The sequence below is a fragment of the Somniosus microcephalus genome, unplaced genomic scaffold (genome assembly GCF_052327205.1).
Source record: "Somniosus microcephalus isolate GS21.2 unplaced genomic scaffold, FLI_Smic_1.0 unresolved_chr1, whole genome shotgun sequence".
NCBI classification, from domain to species: Eukaryota; Metazoa; Chordata; class Chondrichthyes; order Squaliformes; family Somniosidae; genus Somniosus; species Somniosus microcephalus.
The window spans coordinates 36434974-36452662 of record NW_028225179.1 but is presented as its reverse complement, the minus strand read 5'-3'; the positions used below and the strand labels follow the sequence as shown (position 1 = coordinate 36452662).

At 60.3% G+C, this 17689-nt stretch overlaps 1 protein-coding gene across 1 annotated transcript; it reads left to right on the top strand.

Moving 5' to 3' along the window:
• Nucleotides 1-203: 203 nt before the first annotated feature.
• Nucleotides 204-17359, top strand: LOC147094614 (PAXIP1-associated glutamate-rich protein 1-like). Its single transcript, XM_085974448.1, has 4 exons — nt 204-340; nt 4481-4798; nt 14933-15012; nt 15427-17359. The coding sequence occupies exons 2-4, from the start codon at nt 4518-4520 to the stop codon at nt 15606-15608; spliced, it is 543 nt and encodes a 180-aa protein (XP_085830574.1). The 5' UTR covers nt 204-340; nt 4481-4517; the 3' UTR covers nt 15609-17359.
• Nucleotides 17360-17689: the final 330 nt, after the last annotated feature.

Below are 17689 nucleotides of genomic sequence, written 5' to 3'. Positions count from 1 at the left end.
CCCCTCCGCTGGGCCCGTGGCCACGCCCCCCTCCCCCCGAGCAGCTCGCCCCGCCCCCTGTGGTGACGTCCCCCTACACCCACCCTGACCCCGCCCCCGGAGTGACGTCAATCCCCGCCCCCCCTGGCTGACGGAAAGCCACTTTCCCGACCCCCTGGCTGACGTCAGTCTGCAGTTTTCGACCCCCTGGCTGACGTCAGTCGTCAGTCCCCGCCCCCCTGGCTGACGTCAGGCTGCAGTCCCCGCCCCCCCTGGCTGACGTCACCCCCGCGGCGGTTGATTTTTGAACGGGCTCGGTGTTCGGAGTGTTTCCGGTGCGGGCCGGAAGCGGCGCTAAGAGGTAATTATTGGGGTTTATTTTGGGTTTTTATTTCTTTTCCCCCATTGAGGGGGATCTAGGGTCCCGAATCTGAGCCTCAGTCACCGCCTATGGGGGCAGCGGCTCCCCGAGCCGGCTCAGCCCGATAAACCCCATTAAATTTCCAATAAATCCCATTAAACCCCCAATGAATCCCAATAAATCCCAATAAACACCCATTAATAAATCCCAATAAACCCCCAATAAACCCCATTCACCCCAATAAACCCCATTCACCCCGATAAAGCCCATTCGCCCCGATAAACCCCATTCACCCCGATAAACCCCATTCACCCCGATAAACCCCATTCACCCCGATAAAGCCCATTCACCCCCAATAAACCCCATTCACCCCGATAAACCCCATTCACCCCAATAAACCCCATTCACCCCAATAAACCCCATTCACCCCGATAAACCCCATTCACCCCGATAAACCCCATTCACCCCAATAAACCCTGATAAACCCCATTCACCCCAATAAACCCCATTCACCCCCAATAAACCCCATTCACCCCAATAAACCCCATTCACCCCCAATAAACCCCATTCACCCCGATAAACCCCATTCACCCCAATAAACCCCATTCACCCCAATAAACCCCATTCACCCCAATAAACCCCATTCACCCCAATAAACCCCATTCACCCCAATAAACCCCATTCACCCCGATAAACCCCATTCACCCCCAATAAACCCCATTCACCCCAATAAACCCTGATAAACCCCATTCACCCCCCAATAAACCCCATTCACCCCGATAAACCCCATTCACCCCCCAATAAACCCCATTCACCCCAATAAACCCCATTCACCCCAATAAACCCCATTCGCCCCGATAAACCCCATTCACCCCGATAAACCCCATTCACCCCCCAATAAACCCCATTCACCCCGATAAAGCCCATTCGCCCCGATAAACCCCATTCACCCCCAATAAACCCCATTCACCCCCAATAAACCCCATTCGCCCCGATAAAGCCCATTCGCCCCGATAAACCCCATTCACCCTGATAAACCCCATTCACCCCCCAATAAACCCCATTCACCCCGATAAACCCCATTCACCCCCCCAATAAACCCCATTCACCCCCCAATAAACCCCATTCACCCCGATAAACCCCATTCGCCCCGATAAACCCCATTCACCCCCCAATAAACCCCATTCACCCCGATAAACCCCATTCGCCCCGATAAACCCCATTCACCCCAATAAACCCTGATAAACCCCATTCACCCCCCAATAAACCCCATTCACCCCGATAAACCCCATTCACCCCCCAATAAACCCCATTCACCCCGATAAACCCCATTCGCCCCGATAAACCCCATTCACCCCGATAAACCCCATTCACCCCCCAATAAACCCCATTCACCCCGATAAACCCCATTCACCCCGATAAACCCCATTCACCCCCCGATAAACCCCATTCACCCCCGATAAACCCCATTCACCCCCCGATAAACCCCATTCACCCCCCCAATAAACCCCATTCACCCCGATAAACCCCATTCACCCCCCAATAAACCCCATTCACCCCGATAAACCCCATTCGCCCCGATAAACCCCATTCGCCCCGATAAACCCCATTCACCCCCCAATAAACCCCATTCACCCCGATAAACCCCATTCACCCGGATAAACCCCATTCGTCCCAATAAACCCCATTCGCCCCAATAAACCCCATTCACCCCCCGATAAACCCCATTCACCCCCGATAAACCCCATTCACCCCCCGATAAACCCCATTCACCCCGATAAACCCCATTCACCCCCAATAAACCCCATTCACCCCGATAAACCCCATTCACCCCGATAAACCCCATTCACCCCCCAATAAACCCCATTCATCCCCAATAAACCCCATTCACCCCCAATAAACCCCATTCATCCCCAATAAACCCCATTCACCCCCATAAAGCCCATTCGCCCCGATAAACCCCATTCACCCCAATAAACCCTGATAAACCCCATTCACCCCCCAATAAACCCCATTCACCCCGATAAACCCTATTCACCCCCCGATAAACCCCATTCATCCCCCCGATAAACCCCATTCACCCCCGATAAACCCCATTCACCCCCCGATAAACCCCATTCACCCCCCGATAAACCCCATTCATCCCCCCGATAAACCCCATTCACCCCGATAAACCCCATTCACCCCGATAAACCCCATTCACCCCGATAAACCTCGTTCACCCCGATAAACCCCGTTCACCCCAATAAACCCCATTTACCCCAATAAACCCCATTCACCCCCCAATAACCCCTATTTACCCTCCTCCATGATGTGTTGACCCCATTTACTCTCCCCCATGGGATATTCTCCCCATTTACCCTCCCGCATGGGGTATTGACCCCATTTACTCTCCCCCATGGGATATTCTCCCCATTTACCCTCCCCCGTGGGGTATTGACCCCATTTACCCTCCCCCGTGGGGTATTGACCCCATTTACCCTCCCCCGTGGGGTATTGACCCCATTTACCCTCCCCATGGGGTATTTACCCTCCCCCATGGGGCATTTACCCCATTTACCCTCCCCCATGGGGTATTGACCCCATTTACCCTCCCCATGGGGTATTGGCCCCATTTACCCTCCCCCATGGGGTATTGACCCCATTTACCCTCCCCATGGGGTATTGACCCCATTTACCCTCCCCCATGGGGCATTTACCCCATTTACCCTCCCCCACAGGGTATTGACCCCATTTACCCTCCCCATGGGTATTTACCCCATTTACCCTCCCCCACTGGGTATTTACCCCATTTACCCTCCCCATGGGGTATTGACCCCATTTACCCTCCCCCATGGGGTATTGACCCCATTTACCCTCCCCATGGGGTATTGACCATGAGGTCAGAAATGGGGATGTTCACAGATGTCTGCACAGTGTTCAGCGCCATTCACAACTCCTCAGATAATGAAGCACTCCCCGCCCGCATGCAGCAAGACCTGGACGATGTTCAGGCTTGGGCTGATAAGTGGCAGGTAACATTCGCGCCACAGAAGTGCCAGGCGATGACTATCTCCAACAAGAGAGAGCCTAACCACCTCCCCATGACATTCAACGGCATTACCATCGCCGAATCCTCCACCATCAACATCCTGGGGGGGTCACCATTAACCAGAAACTTAACTGGACCAGCCACATAAATACTGTGGCAACAAGAGCAGGTCAGAGGCTGGGTATTCTGCGGCGAGTGTCTCACCTCCCGACTCCCCAAAGCCTTTCCACCATCTACAAGGCACAAGTCAGGAGTGTGATGGAATACTCTCCACTTACCTGGATGAGTGCAGCTCCAACAACACTCAAGAAGCTCGACACCATCCAGGACAAAGCAGCCCACTTGATCGGCACCCCATCCACCACCTTAAACATTCACTCCCTCCATTACCGGCGTACCGTGGCTGCAGTGTGTACCATCTACAAGATGCACTGCAGCAACTCGCCAAGGCTTCTTCGGCAGCACCTCCCAAACCCGCAACCTCTTCCACCTAGAAGGACAAGGGCAGCAGGCGCATGGGAACACCACCACCTCCAAGTTCCCCTCCAAGTCACACACCATCCTGACTTGGAAATATATCGGCCGTTCCTTCATCGTCGCTGGGTCAAAATCCTGGAACTCCCTCCCTAACAGCACTGTGGGAGTATCTTCACCACACGGACTGCAGCGGTTCAAGAAGGGCACCACCTTCTCAAGGGCAATTAGAGATGGGCAATAAATGCTGGCCTTGCCAGCGATGCCCAGATCCCATAAATGAATTTTTTTTTTTAATGTGCTCTCCCCATGGGCTATTGACCCCCATCTACTCCTCCCGCTATGGGGTTATTTAGAGCTCCCTCTGTACTGGCCCTCACCCCCTATGGGGCTTTTACACGCCATGTACCATTGCAATGACCCCGGTGGGAACAATAAAATGGAGAGAGAGAGGAGAATTGTGCGGAGGTTAAATCACATTCTGCAAGGTCCGGCCAGGACCGAGATCTCACAGACTGTGACTGGCCAATGTCTGGCCAATACCTGTAGATTGCTTGCCCAATGTCTACCTGTTGTCTGCCCGTTGCCTGGCCATTGGCTGCCTCTCATGCTGTCCGTCTGGTTTGCTCCTCTAGGTGTGTTGGTGCGGTGCGGACGGTCCTGGGGCTGGCCATGCAGGCTGAGGATCCGAGCCTTGCGGCGAGTGTGGGGGAGCTGACCCTGGACGGCGAGGAGGACTGGTGTGTGGGCTGTAGCGACGAGGAAGTGGAGAGGCCGGACGGGTGGACCCCAGGCCACCAGGAGATCCGCCACATGTACCTGATCCTCTCCGACCAGGGCACCCTGGAGCTGAGCGTGAGGCCCCTGCCCCGGCGCCCACCCACCCCCGAGGCAGACCCGCAGGAAGAAGAGGAGGAGGAAGAGGAGGAGGCCGAAGAGGAGGAGGCAGAGAAGTAAGTGCAAGGGGCACGGTTTCACTCACCGCCTCCCAGCCTCAGCACGAAGACCTACCGGAACTGGCGCTTGCTCACCGCGAGCTCTTGGTGCCAGTGGTTACACGGTGCTTGTGGTGCCGGACTCTCACCGCGAGCTCCCGGTGATAACACGGTGCTTGTGGTGCCGGACTCTCACCGCGAGCTCCCGGTGATAACACGGTGCCAGTGGTGCCGGACTCTCACCGTGAACTCCCGGTGATAACACGGTGCTTGTGGTGCCGGACTCTCACCGCGAGCTCCCGGTGATAACAAGGTGCCTGTGGTGCCGGACTCTCACCGCGAGCTCCTGGTGATTACACGGTGCTTGTGGGCCGGACTCTCACCGCGAGCTCCCGGTGATAACACGGTGCTTGTTGGCCGGACTCTCACCGCGAGCTCCCGGTGATAACACAGTGCCTGTGGTGCCGGACTCTCACCGCAAACTCTCAGTGATAACACGGTGCCTGTGGTGCCGGACTCTCACCGTGAGCTCCCGGTGATAACACGGTGCCTGTGGTGCTGGACTCTCACCGTGAGCTCCCGGTGATAACACGGTGCCTGTGGTGCCGGACCCTCACCGCGAGCTCCCGGTGATAACACAGTGCTTCTGGGCCGGACCCTCATCGCGAGCTCCCGGTGATAACACGGTGCTTGTGGGCCGGACTCTCACCGCGAGCTCCCGGTGATAACACGGTGCTTGTGGGCCGGACTCTCACCGCGAGCTCCTGGTGATAACACGGTGCCTGTGGGCCGGACTCTCACCGCGAGCTCCCGGTGATAACATGGTGCTTGTGGGCCGGACTCTCACAGCGAGCTCCCGGTGATAACACGGTGCTTGTGGGCCGGACTCTCACCGTGAGCTCCCGGTGATAACACGGTGCTTGTGGGCCGGACTCTCACCGTGAGCGCTCGGTGATAACACGGTGCCTGTGGTGCCGGACTCTCACCGCGAGCTCCCGGTGATAACACGGTGCCTGTGGTGCCGGACTCTCACCGCGAGCTCCTGGTGGTTACACGGTGCTTGTGGGCCGGACTCTCACCGCGAGCTCCCGGTGATAACACGGTGCCTGTGGTGCCGGACTCTCACCGCGAGCTCCCGGTGATAACACGGTGCCTGTGGTGCCAGACGCTCACCGTGAGCTCCCGGTGATAACACGGTGTTTGTGGGCCAGACTCTCACCGTGAGCTCCCGGTGATAACACGGTGCCTGTGGTGCCAGACTCTCACCGTGAGCTCCCGGTGATAACACGGTGTTTGTGGGCCAGACTCTCACCGTGAGCTCCCGGTGATAACACGGTGCTTGTGGGCCGGACTCTCACCGCGAGCTCCCGGTGATAACACGGTGCCTGTGGTGCCAGACTCTCACCGTGAGCTCCCGGTGATAACACGGTGTTTGTGGGCCGGACTCTCACCGTGAGCTCCCGGTGATAACACGGTGCTTGTGGGCCGGACTCTCACCGCGAGCTCCCGGTGATAACACGGTGCTTGTGGGCCGGACTCTCACCGTGAGCTCCCGGTGATAACACGGTGCTTGTGGGCCGGACTCTCACCGTGAGCTCCCGGTGATAACATGGTGCTTGTGGGCCGGACTCTCACCGCGAGCTCCCGGTGATAACACGGTGCTTGTGGGCCGGACTCTCACCGCGAGCTCCCGGTGATAACACGGTGCCTGTGGGCCGGACTCTCACCGTGAGCTCCCGGTGATAACATGGTGCTTGTGGGCCGGACTCTCACCGTGAGCTCCCGGTGATAACATGGTGCTTGTGGGCCGGACTCTCACCGCGAGCTCCCGGTGATAACACGGTGCTTGTGGGCCGGACTCTCACCGCGAGCTACCGGTGATAACACGGTGCCTGTGGTGCCGGACTCTCACCGCGAGCTCCCGGTGATAACATTGTGCTTGTGGGCCGGACTCTCACCGCGAGCTCCTGGTGATAACACGGTGCTTGTGGGCCGGACTCTCACCGTGAGCTCCCGGTGATAACACGGTGCTTGTGGGCCGGACTCTCACCCTGGGCTCCCGGTGATAACACGGTGCCTGTGGTGCCGGACTCTCACCACAAGCTCCCGGTGATAACATGGTGCTTGTGGGCCGGACTCTCACCGTGAGCTCCCGGTGATAACATGCTGCTTGTGGGCCGGACTCTCACCGCGAGCTCCCGGTGATAACACGGTGCTTGTGGGCCGGACTCTCACCGCGAGCTCCCGGTGATAACACGGTGCCTGTGGTGCCAGACTCTCACCGTGAGCTCCCGGTGATAACACGGTGCTTGTGGGCCGGACTCTCACCGTGAGCTCCCGGTGATAACATGCTGCTTGTGGGCCGGACTCTCACCGCGAGCTCCCAGTGATAACACGGTGCTTGTGGGCCGGACTCTCACCGTGAGCTCCCGGTGATAACACGGTGCTTGTGGGCCGGACTCTCACCGTGAGCTCCCGGTGATAACACGGTGCTTGTGGGCCGGACTCTCACCGCGAGCTCCCGGTGATAACACGGTGCCTGTGGTGCTGGACTCTCACCATGAGCTCCCGGTGATAACACGGTGCCTGTGGTGCCGGACCCTCACCGCGAGCTCCCGGTGATAACACAGTGCTTCTGGGCCGGACCCTCATCGCGAGCTCCCGGTGATAACACGGTGCTTGTGGGCCGGACTCTCACCGCGAGCTCCCGGTGATAACACGGTGCTTGTGGGCCGGACTCTCACCGCGAGCTCCTGGTGATAACACGGTGCCTGTGGGCCGGACTCTCACCGCGAGCTCCCGGTGATAACACGGTGCTTGTGGGCCGGACTCTCACCGCGAGCTACCGGTGATAACACGGTGCCTGTGGTGCCGGACTCTCACCGCGAGCTCCCGGTGATAACATTGTGCTTGTGGGCCGGACTCTCACCGCGAGCTCCTGGTGATAACACGGTGCTTGTGGGCCGGACTCTCACCGTGAGCTCCCGGTGATAACACGGTGCTTGTGGGCCGGACTCTCACCCTGGGCTCCCGGTGATAACACGGTGCCTGTGGTGCCGGACTCTCACCACAAGCTCCCGGTGATAACATGGTGCTTGTGGACCGGACTCTCACCGTGAGCTCCCGGTGATAACATGCTGCTTGTGGGCCGGACTCTCACCGCGAGCTCCCGGTGATAACACGGTGCTTGTGGGCCGGACTCTCACCGCGAGCTCCCGGTGATAACACGGTGCCTGTGGTGCCAGACTCTCACCGTGAGCTCCCGGTGATAACACGGTGCTTGTGGGCCGGACTCTCACCGTGAGCTCCCGGTGATAACATGCTGCTTGTGGGCCGGACTCTCACCGCGAGCTCCCAGTGATAACACGGTGCTTGTGGGCCGGACTCTCACCGTGAGCTCCCGGTGATAACACGGTGCTTGTGGGCCGGACTCTCACCGTGAGCTCCCGGTGATAACACGGTGCTTGTGGGCCGGACTCTCACCGCGAGCTCCCGGTGATAACACGGTGCCTGTGGTGCTGGACTCTCACCATGAGCTCCCGGTGATAACACGGTGCCTGTGGTGCCGGACCCTCACCGCGAGCTCCCGGTGATAACACAGTGCTTCTGGGCCGGACCCTCATCGCGAGCTCCCGGTGATAACACGGTGCTTGTGGGCCGGACTCTCACCGCGAGCTCCCGGTGATAACACGGTGCTTGTGGGCCGGACTCTCACCGCGAGCTCCTGGTGATAACACGGTGCCTGTGGGCCGGACTCTCACCGCGAGCTCCCGGTGATAACATGGTGCTTGTGGGCCGGACTCTCACAGCGAGCTCCCGGTGATAACACGGTGCTTGTGGGCCGGACTCTCACCGTGAGCTCCCGGTGATAACACGGTACTTGTGGGCCGGACTCTCACCGTGAGCGCTCGGTGATAACACGGTGCCTGTGGTGCCGGACTCTCACCGCGAGCTCCCGGTGATAACACGGTGCCTGTGGTGCCGGACTCTCACCGCGAGCTCCTGGTGGTAACACGGTGCTTGTGGGCCGGACTCTCACCGCGAGCTCCCGGTGATAACACGGTGCCTGTGGTGCCGGACTCTCACCGCGAGCTCCCGGTGATAACACGGTGCCTGTGGTGCCAGACGCTCACCGTGAGCTCCCGGTGATAACACGGTGTTTGTGGGCCAGACTCTCACCGTGAGCTCCCGGTGATAACACGGTGCCTGTGGTGCCAGACTCTCACCGTGAGCTCCCGGTGATAACACGGTGTTTGTGGGCCAGACTCTCACCGTGAGCTCCCGGTGATAACACGGTGCTTGTGGGCCGGACTCTCACCGCGAGCTCCCGGTGATAACACGGTGCCTGTGGTGCCAGACTCTCACCGTGAGCTCCCGGTGATAACACGGTGTTTGTGGGCCGGACTCTCACCGTGAGCTCCCGGTGATAACACGGTGCTTGTGGGCCGGACTCTCACCGCGAGCTCCCGGTGATAACACGGTGCTTGTGGGCCGGACTCTCACCGTGAGCTCCCGGTGATAACACGGTGCTTGTGGGCCGGACTCTCACCGCGAGCTCCCGGTGATAACAAGGTGCCTGTGGGCCGGACTCTCACCGTGAGCTCCCGGTGATAACATGGTGCTTGTGGGCCGGACTCTCACCGCGAGCTCCCGGTGATAACACGGTGCTTGTGGGCCGGACTCTCACCGCGAGCTCCCGGTGATAACACGGTGCCTGTGGGCCGGACTCTCACCGTGAGCTCCCGGTGATAACATGGTGCTTGTGGGCCGGACTCTCACCGTGAGCTCCCGGTGATAACATGGTGCTTGTGGGCCGGACTCTCACCGCGAGCTCCCGGTGATAACACGGTGCTTGTGGGCCGGACTCTCACCGCGAGCTACCGGTGATAACACGGTGCCTGTGGTGCCGGACTCTCACCGCGAGCTCCCGGTGATAACATTGTGCTTGTGGGCCGGACTCTCACCGCGAGCTCCTGGTGATAACACGGTGCTTGTGGGCCGGACTCTCACCGTGAGCTCCCGGTGATAACACGGTGCTTGTGGGCCGGACTCTCACCCTGGGCTCCCGGTGATAACACGGTGCCTGTGGTGCCGGACTCTCACCACAAGCTCCTGGTGATAACATGGTGCTTGTGGGCCGGACTCTCACCGTGAGCTCCCGGTGATAACATGCTGCTTGTGGGCCGGACTCTCACCGCGAGCTCCCGGTGATAACACGGTGCTTGTGGGCCGGACTCTCACCGCGAGCTCCCGGTGATAACACGGTGCCTGTGGTGCCAGACTCTCACCGTGAGCTCCCGGTGATAACACGGTGCTTGTGGGCCGGACTCTCACCGTGAGCTCCCGGTGATAACATGCTGCTTGTGGGCCGGACTCTCACCGCGAGCTCCCAGTGATAACACGGTGCTTGTGGGCCGGACTCTCACCGTGAGCTCCCGGTGATAACACGGTGCTTGTGGGCCGGACTCTCACCGCGAGCTCCCGGTGATAACACGGTGCCTGTGGTGCTGGACTCTCACCGTGAGCTCCCGGTGATAACACGGTGCCTGTGGTGCCGGACCCTCACCGCGAGCTCCCGGTGATAACAAGGTGCCTGTGGTGCCGGACTCTCTCCGCGAGCTCCCGGTGATAACAAGGTGCCTGTGGTGCCGGACTCTCACCGCGAGCTCCCGGTGATAACACGGTGCTTGTGGTGCCGGACTCTCACCGTGAGCTCCTGGTGATAACACAGTGCTTGTGGGCCGGACTCTCGCCACAAGCTCCCGGTGATAACACGGTGCTTGTGGGCCGGACTCTCACCGTGAGCTCCCGGTGATAACACGGTGTTTGTGGGCCGGACTCTCACCGCGAGCTCCCGGTGATAACACGGTGCTTGTGGGCCGGTCTCTCACCGCGAGCTCCCGGTGATAACACGGTGCCTGTGGTGCCAGACTCTCACCGTGAGCTCCTGGTGATAACACGGTGTTTGTGGGCCGGACTCTCACCGCGAGCTCCCGGTGATAACACGGTGCCTGTGGGCTGGACTCTCACCGCGAGCTCCCGGTGATAACACGGTGCTTGTGGGCCGGACTCTCACCGCGAGCTCCCGGTGATAACACGGTGCTTGTGGGCCGGACTCTCACCGCGAGCTCCCAGTGATAACATGGTGCCTGTAGTGCAGGACTCTCACCGCGAGCTCCCAGTGATAACACGGTGCTTGTGGGCCGGCCTCTCACCGTGAGCTCCCGGTGATAACACGGTGCTTGTGAGCCGGACTCTCACCGCGAGCTCCCGGTGATAACACGGTGCCTGTGGTGCCGGACTCTCACCGCGAGCTCCCGGTGATAACACGGTGCCTGTGGTGCCGGACTCTCACCGCGAGCTCCCGGTGATAACACGGTGCCTGTGGTGCCGGACTCTCACCGCGAGCTCCCGGTGATAACACGGTGCCTGTGGGCCGGACTCTCACCGCGAGCTCCCGGTGATAACACGGTGCCTGTGGTGCCGGACTCTCACCGCGAGCTCCCGGTGATAACACAGTGCCTGTGGTGCCAGACTCTCACCGTGAGCTCCCGGTGATTACACGGAGCTTCTGGGCCGGACTCTCGCCGCGAACTCCCGGTGATAACACGGTGCCTGTGGTGCCGGACTCTCACCACGAGCTCCTGGTGATAATACGGTGCTTGTGGGCTGGACTCTCACCGCGAGCTCTCGGTGATAACACGGTGCCTGTGATGCCGGACTCTCATCGCGAGCTCCCGGTGATAACACGGTGCCTGTGGTGCCGGACTCTCACCACAAGCTCCCGGTGATAACTCGGTGCTTGTGGTGCCGGACTCTCACCGCGAGCTCCTGGTGCCAGTGATTACACGTTGCCTGTGGTGCCGGACTCTCACCACGCGCTCCCGGTGATAACACGGTGCCTGTGGTGCCAGACTCTCACCGTGAGCTCCCGGTGATAACACGGTGTTTGTGGGCCAGACTCTCACCGTGAGCTCCCGGTGATAACACGGTGCTTGTGGGCCGGACTCTCACCGCGAGCTCCCGGTGATAACACGGTGCCTGTGGTGCCAGACTCTCACCGTGAGCTCCCGGTGATAACACGGTGTTTGTGGGCCGGACTCTCACCGTGAGCTCCCGGTGATAACACGGTGCTTGTGGGCCGGACTCTCACCGCGAGCTCCCGGTGATAACACGGTGCTTGTGGGCCGGACTCTCACCGTGAGCTCCCGGTGATAACACGGTGCTTGTGGGCCGGACTCTCACCGCGAGCTCCCGGTGATAACAAGGTGCCTGTGGGCCGGACTCTCACCGTGAGCTCCCGGTGATAACATGGTGCTTGTGGGCCGGACTCTCACCGCGAGCTCCCGGTGATAACACGGTGCTTGTGGGCCGGACTCTCACCGCGAGCTCCCGGTGATAACACGGTGCCTGTGGGCCGGACTCTCACTGTGAGCTCCCGGTGATAACATGGTGCTTGTGGGCCGGACTCTCACCGTGAGCTCCCGGTGATAACATGGTGCTTGTGGGCCGGACTCTCACCGCGAGCTCCCGGTGATAACACGGTGCTTGTGGGCCGGACTCTCACCGCGAGCTACCGGTGATAACACGGTGCCTGTGGTGCCGGACTCTCACCGCGAGCTCCCGGTGATAACATTGTGCTTGTGGGCCGGACTCTCACCGCGAGCTCCTGGTGATAACACGGTGCTTGTGGGCCGGACTCTCACCGTGAGCTCCCGGTGATAACACGGTGCTTGTGGGCCGGACTCTCACCCTGGGCTCCCGGTGATAACACGGTGCCTGTGGTGCCGGACTCTCACCACAAGCTCCCGGTGATAACATGGTGCTTGTGGGCCGGACTCTCACCGTGAGCTCCCGGTGATAACATGCTGCTTGTGGGCCGGACTCTCACCGCGAGCTCCCGGTGATAACACGGTGCTTGTGGGCCGGACTCTCACCGCGAGCTCCCGGTGATAACACGGTGCCTGTGGTGCCAGACTCTCACCGTGAGCTCCCGGTGATAACACGGTGCTTGTGGGCCGGACTCTCACCGTGAGCTCCCGGTGATAACATGCTGCTTGTGGGCCGGACTCTCACCGCGAGCTCCCAGTGATAACACGGTGCTTGTGGGCCGGACTCTCACCGTGAGCTCCCGGTGATAACACGGTGCTTGTGGGCCGGACTCTCACCGCGAGCTCCCGGTGATAACACGGTGCCTGTGGTGCTGGACTCTCACCGTGAGCTCCCGGTGATAACACGGTGCCTGTGGTGCCGGACCCTCACCGCGAGCTCCCGGTGATAACAAGGTGCCTGTGGTGCCGGACTCTCACCGCGAGCTCCCGGTGATAACAAGGTGCCTGTGGTGCCGGACTCTCACCGCGAGCTCCTGGTGATAACACAGTGCTTGTGGGCCGGACTCTCGCCACAAGCTCCCGGTGATAACACGGTGCTTGTGGGCCGGACTCTCACCGTGAGCTCCCGGTGATAACACGGTGTTTGTGGGCCGGACTCTCACCGCGAGCTCCCGGTGATAACACGGTGCTTGTGGGCCGGACTCTCACCGCGAGCTCCCGGTGATAACACGGTGCCTGTGGTGCCAGACTCTCACCGTGAGCTCCCGGTGATAACACGGTGTTTGTGGGCCGGACTCTCACCGCGAGCTCCCGGTGATAACACGGTGCCTGTGGGCTGGACTCTCACCGCGAGCTCCCGGTGATAACACGGTGCTTGTGGGCCGGACTCTCACCGCGAGCTCCCGGTGATAACACGGTGCTTGTGGGCCGGACTCTCACCGCGAGCTCCCAGTGATAACATGGTGCCTGTAGTGCAGGACTCTCACCGCGAGCTCCCAGTGATAACACGGTGCTTGTGGGCCGGCCTCTCACCGTGAGCTCCCGGTGATAACACGGTGCTTGTGAGCCGGACTCTCACCGCGAGCTCCCGGTGATAACACGGTGCCTGTGGTGCTGGACTCTCACCGCGAGCTCCCGGTGATAACACGGTGCCTGTGGTGCCGGACTCTCACCGCGAGCTCCCGGTGATAACACGGTGCCTGTGGTGCCGGACTCTCACCGCGAGCTCCCGGTGATAACACGGTGCCTGTGGGCCGGACTCTCACCGCGAGCTCCCGGTGATAACACGGTGCCTGTGGTGCCGGACTCTCACCGCGAGCTCCCGGTGATAACACGGTGCCTGTGGTGCCAGACTCTCACCGTGAGCTCCCGGTGATTACACGGAGCTTCTGGGCCGGACTCTCGCCGCGAACTCCCGGTGATAACACGGTGCCTGTGGTGCCGGACTCTCACCACGAGCTCCTGGTGATAACACGGTGCTTGTGGGCTGGACTCTCACCGCGAGCTCTCGGTGATAACACGGTGCCTGTGATGCCGGACTCTCATCGCGAGCTCCCGGTGATAACACGGTGCCTGTGGTGCCGGACTCTCACCACAAGCTCCCGGTGATAACTCGGTGCTTGTGGTGCCGGACTCTCACCGCGAGCTCCTGGTGCCAGTGATTACACGTTGCCTGTGGTGCCGGACTCTCACCACGAGCTCCCGGTGATAACACGGTGCCTGTGGTGCCGGACTCGCACCGCGAGCTCCTGGTGCCAGTGATTACACGTTGCCTGTGGTGCCAAACTCTCACCGCGAGCTCCCGGTGCCGGTGAGAACACGGTGCTTGTGGTGCCGGACTCTCACCGCGAGCTCTCGGTGCCGGTAATTACACGGTGCTTGTGGTGCTGAACTCTCACCGCGAGCTCCCGGTGCCGGTGAGAACACGGTGCCTGTGGTGCCGGACTCTCACCGCGAGCTCTCGGTGCCGGTGATAACACAGTGTCTGTGGAGCCTGGCCCTCACCATGAGCTCCCGGTGATTACACGGTGCCTGTGGTGCCGGACTCTCACCGTGAGCTCTCGGTGCCGGTAATTACACGGTGCTTGTGGTGCTGACCTCTCACCGTGAACCCACGGTGCCTGTGGTGCCGGACTCTCACCGCGAGCTCCCGGTGCCGGTGAGAACACGGTGCTTGTGGTGCCGGACTCTCACCGCGAGCTCCCGGTGCCGGTGAGAACACGGTGCTTGTGGTGCCGGACTCTCACCGCAAGCTCTCGGTGCTGGTGATAACACGGTGTCTGTGGAGCCCGGTCCTCACCATGTCTCTCTCTCTTCCCAGACCTCAGGTGCCGACAGAATTTGACTTTGACGATGAACCGACGCCCCAGAAATCGTTCTTTGGGATGCGGCGCACTCCAGGTGAGAAAGTACTGCCGGGGGAAGGGGAAGTAACCAGCGTCGGGGGCTGAGCCCAGCCCGGTGGGGGGTGGTGGGGTTACTGTGCCCGCGTCTCACCGGGCAGCACCAGCTCTGGCAGCAAGAGGGCAGTGTCTCTCCGTTTCCCATCATCCCCTCTGGGACTGTGTGACCTGTGGGCCCAGAGCGTGAAAGGTCAGTGTGCTGACTCGCTGTCCCTCCGTTTCCCATCATCCCCTCTGGGGCTGTGTGTCCTCTGGGCCCAGAGGGTGAAAGGTCAGTCTCTGACCCGCTGTCCCTCCGTTTCCCATCATCCCCTCTGGGGCTGTGTGACCTGTGGGCCCAGAGGGTGAAAGGTCAGTGTGCTGACTCGCACACAATCCTCTCGAATGATTTTCCCGCTTTCTTCTTTCCCAGGAAGCTCGACCCGGACACAGAGGCGAGAGGCGCGCCTGGATAAGGTCCTGTCGGACATGAAGAGGCACAAGAAGATTGAAGAGCAGATGATGAAGACCGGGAAAGACGTCTTCGAGCTGGAGGGAGAGCAGCCGGCCACCCCAACCCGATCCCGGGGAATCTTCCAACGCCGCAAGTACTGACTCCCGGCTCCTTTCACCAGGACTGCAGGCCTGGCCGTCAGTGACCACAGGCCCCAACTCACCGCCAGTGGACGTGTCACTGACCAGAGGCCCCAACTCACCGCCAATGGACATGTCACTGACCAGAGGCCCCAACTCACCGCCAGTGGACGTGTCACTGACCAGAGGCCCCAACACACTGCCAGTGGACGTGTCACTGACCAGAGGCCCCAACTCACCGCCAGTGGACGTGTCACTGACCAGAGGCCCCAACTCACCGCCAGTGGACGTGTCACTGACCAGAGGCCCCAACACATCGCCAGTGGACGTGTCACTGACCAGAGGCCCCAACTCACCACCAGTGGACGTGTCACTGACCAGAGGCCCCAACACATCGCCAGTGGACGTGTCACTGACCAGATTCCTCAACTCACCGTCAGTGGACGTGTCACTGACCAGAGGCCCCAACACACCGCCAGTGGACGTGTCACTGACCAGAGGCCCCAACACACCGCCAGTGGACGTGTCACTGACCAGAGGCCCCAACACACCGCCAGTGGATGTCTCACTGACCAGAGGCCCCAACACACCGCCAGTGGACGTGTCACTGACCAGAGGCCCCAACTCACCGCCAGCGGATGTCTCACTGACCAGAGGCTCCAACACACTGCCAGTGGACGTGTCACTGACCAGAGGCCCCAACACACCGCCAGTGGACATCTCACTGACCAGAGGCCCCAACACACCGCCAGTGGACGTCTCACTGACCAGAGGCCCCAACACACCGCCAGTGGACGTGTCACTGACCAGAGGCCCCAACACACCGCCAGTGGACGTGTCACTGACCAGAGGCGTTGCTCTCCACCAGCTGCTCATGTTCTGCATGAACGAACCAGTAACTGGGGGAAGTTCGCCCACACAGAATCATAGAATACCTGGCACTTTCACTGCCTCGCCCCCATCTGGTGCTGACTCTCCCTGGGGTATTGTTCCTGAAGGTGCTGACTCTCCCTGGGGTATTGTTCCTGAAGGTGCCGACTCTCCCTGGGGTACAGTTCCTGAAGGTGCTGACTCGCTCTGGAATACAGTTCCTGAAGGTGCTGACTCTCACTGGGGTACAGTTCCTGAAGGTGTTGATTCTCCCTGGGGTACAATTCCTGAAGGTGCTGACTCTCACTGGGGTACAATTCCTGAAGGTGCTGACTCTCACTGGGGTACAGTTCCTGAAGGTGCTGACTCTCACTGGGGTACAGTTCCTGAAGGTGTTAATTCTCCCTGGGGTACAATTCCTGAAGCTGCTGACTCTCACTGGGGTACAATTCCTGAAGGTGCTGACTCTCACTGGGGTACAGTTCCTGAAGGTGCTGACTCTCACTGAGGTACAGTTCCTGAAGGTGTTGATTCTCCCTGGGGTACAATTCCTGAAGTTGCTGACTCTCACTGGGGTACAGTTCCTGAAGGTGCTGACTCTCACTGGGGTACAGTTCCTGAAGTTGCTGACTCTCACTGGGGTACAGTTCCTGAAGGTGCTGACTCTCACTGGGGTACAGTTCCTGAAGGTGCTGACTCTCCAGATATGGGGCCCTAGGTGAGCTGTCAGTTCCCCCGCCCCCTTGCTGGAGAGGTCCCGAGACCCGGGGAGGGGGTGAGGAGTCGTGGGTTCAACACTTGGCCTGTTGTTCAGGATCTCGCGTGTTTGCATTCTGTCACGTGTCTGCGTTCTGTATTTCTCTCGCGTTCTATGTACTGATTAAAGAGTTTGTTTTTCTGTATTGTGTGGTCATCGTGTCTCCTAGAAGGTTAGACTGGCGATCCCTGCTTCCCTGGAGTGGTTCTCCCCACTCCCCCTCACCGGATAGCCGACCCAAAAGTCAACAGATCCAACCCCACGGTACACACCCTCCGACAGTGCAGCGCTCCCTCAGTACTGCCCCTTCGACAGTGCGGCGCTCCCTCAGTACTGCCCCTTCGACAGTGCGGCACTCCCTCAGTACTGCCCCTCCGACAGTGCGGCGCTCCCTCAGTACTGCCCCTCCGACAGTGCGGCACTCCCTCAGTACTGCCCCTCCGACAGTGCGGCACTCCCTCAGTACTGCCCCACC

Excerpts from the sequence above, each read along its gene's own strand:
- LOC147094614 (XM_085974448.1), top strand. The coding sequence starts at position 4,518 with ATGCAGGCTGAGGATCCGAGCCTTGCGGCGAGTGTGGGGGAGCTGACC. Across the intron at positions 4,799-14,932 it reads GAAGAGGAGGAGGCAGAGAA|ACCTCAGGTGCCGACAGAAT; the intron begins GTAAGTGCAAGG and ends CTCTCTTCCCAG. Across the intron at positions 15,013-15,426 it reads TGGGATGCGGCGCACTCCAG|GAAGCTCGACCCGGACACAG; the intron begins GTGAGAAAGTAC and ends CTTCTTTCCCAG.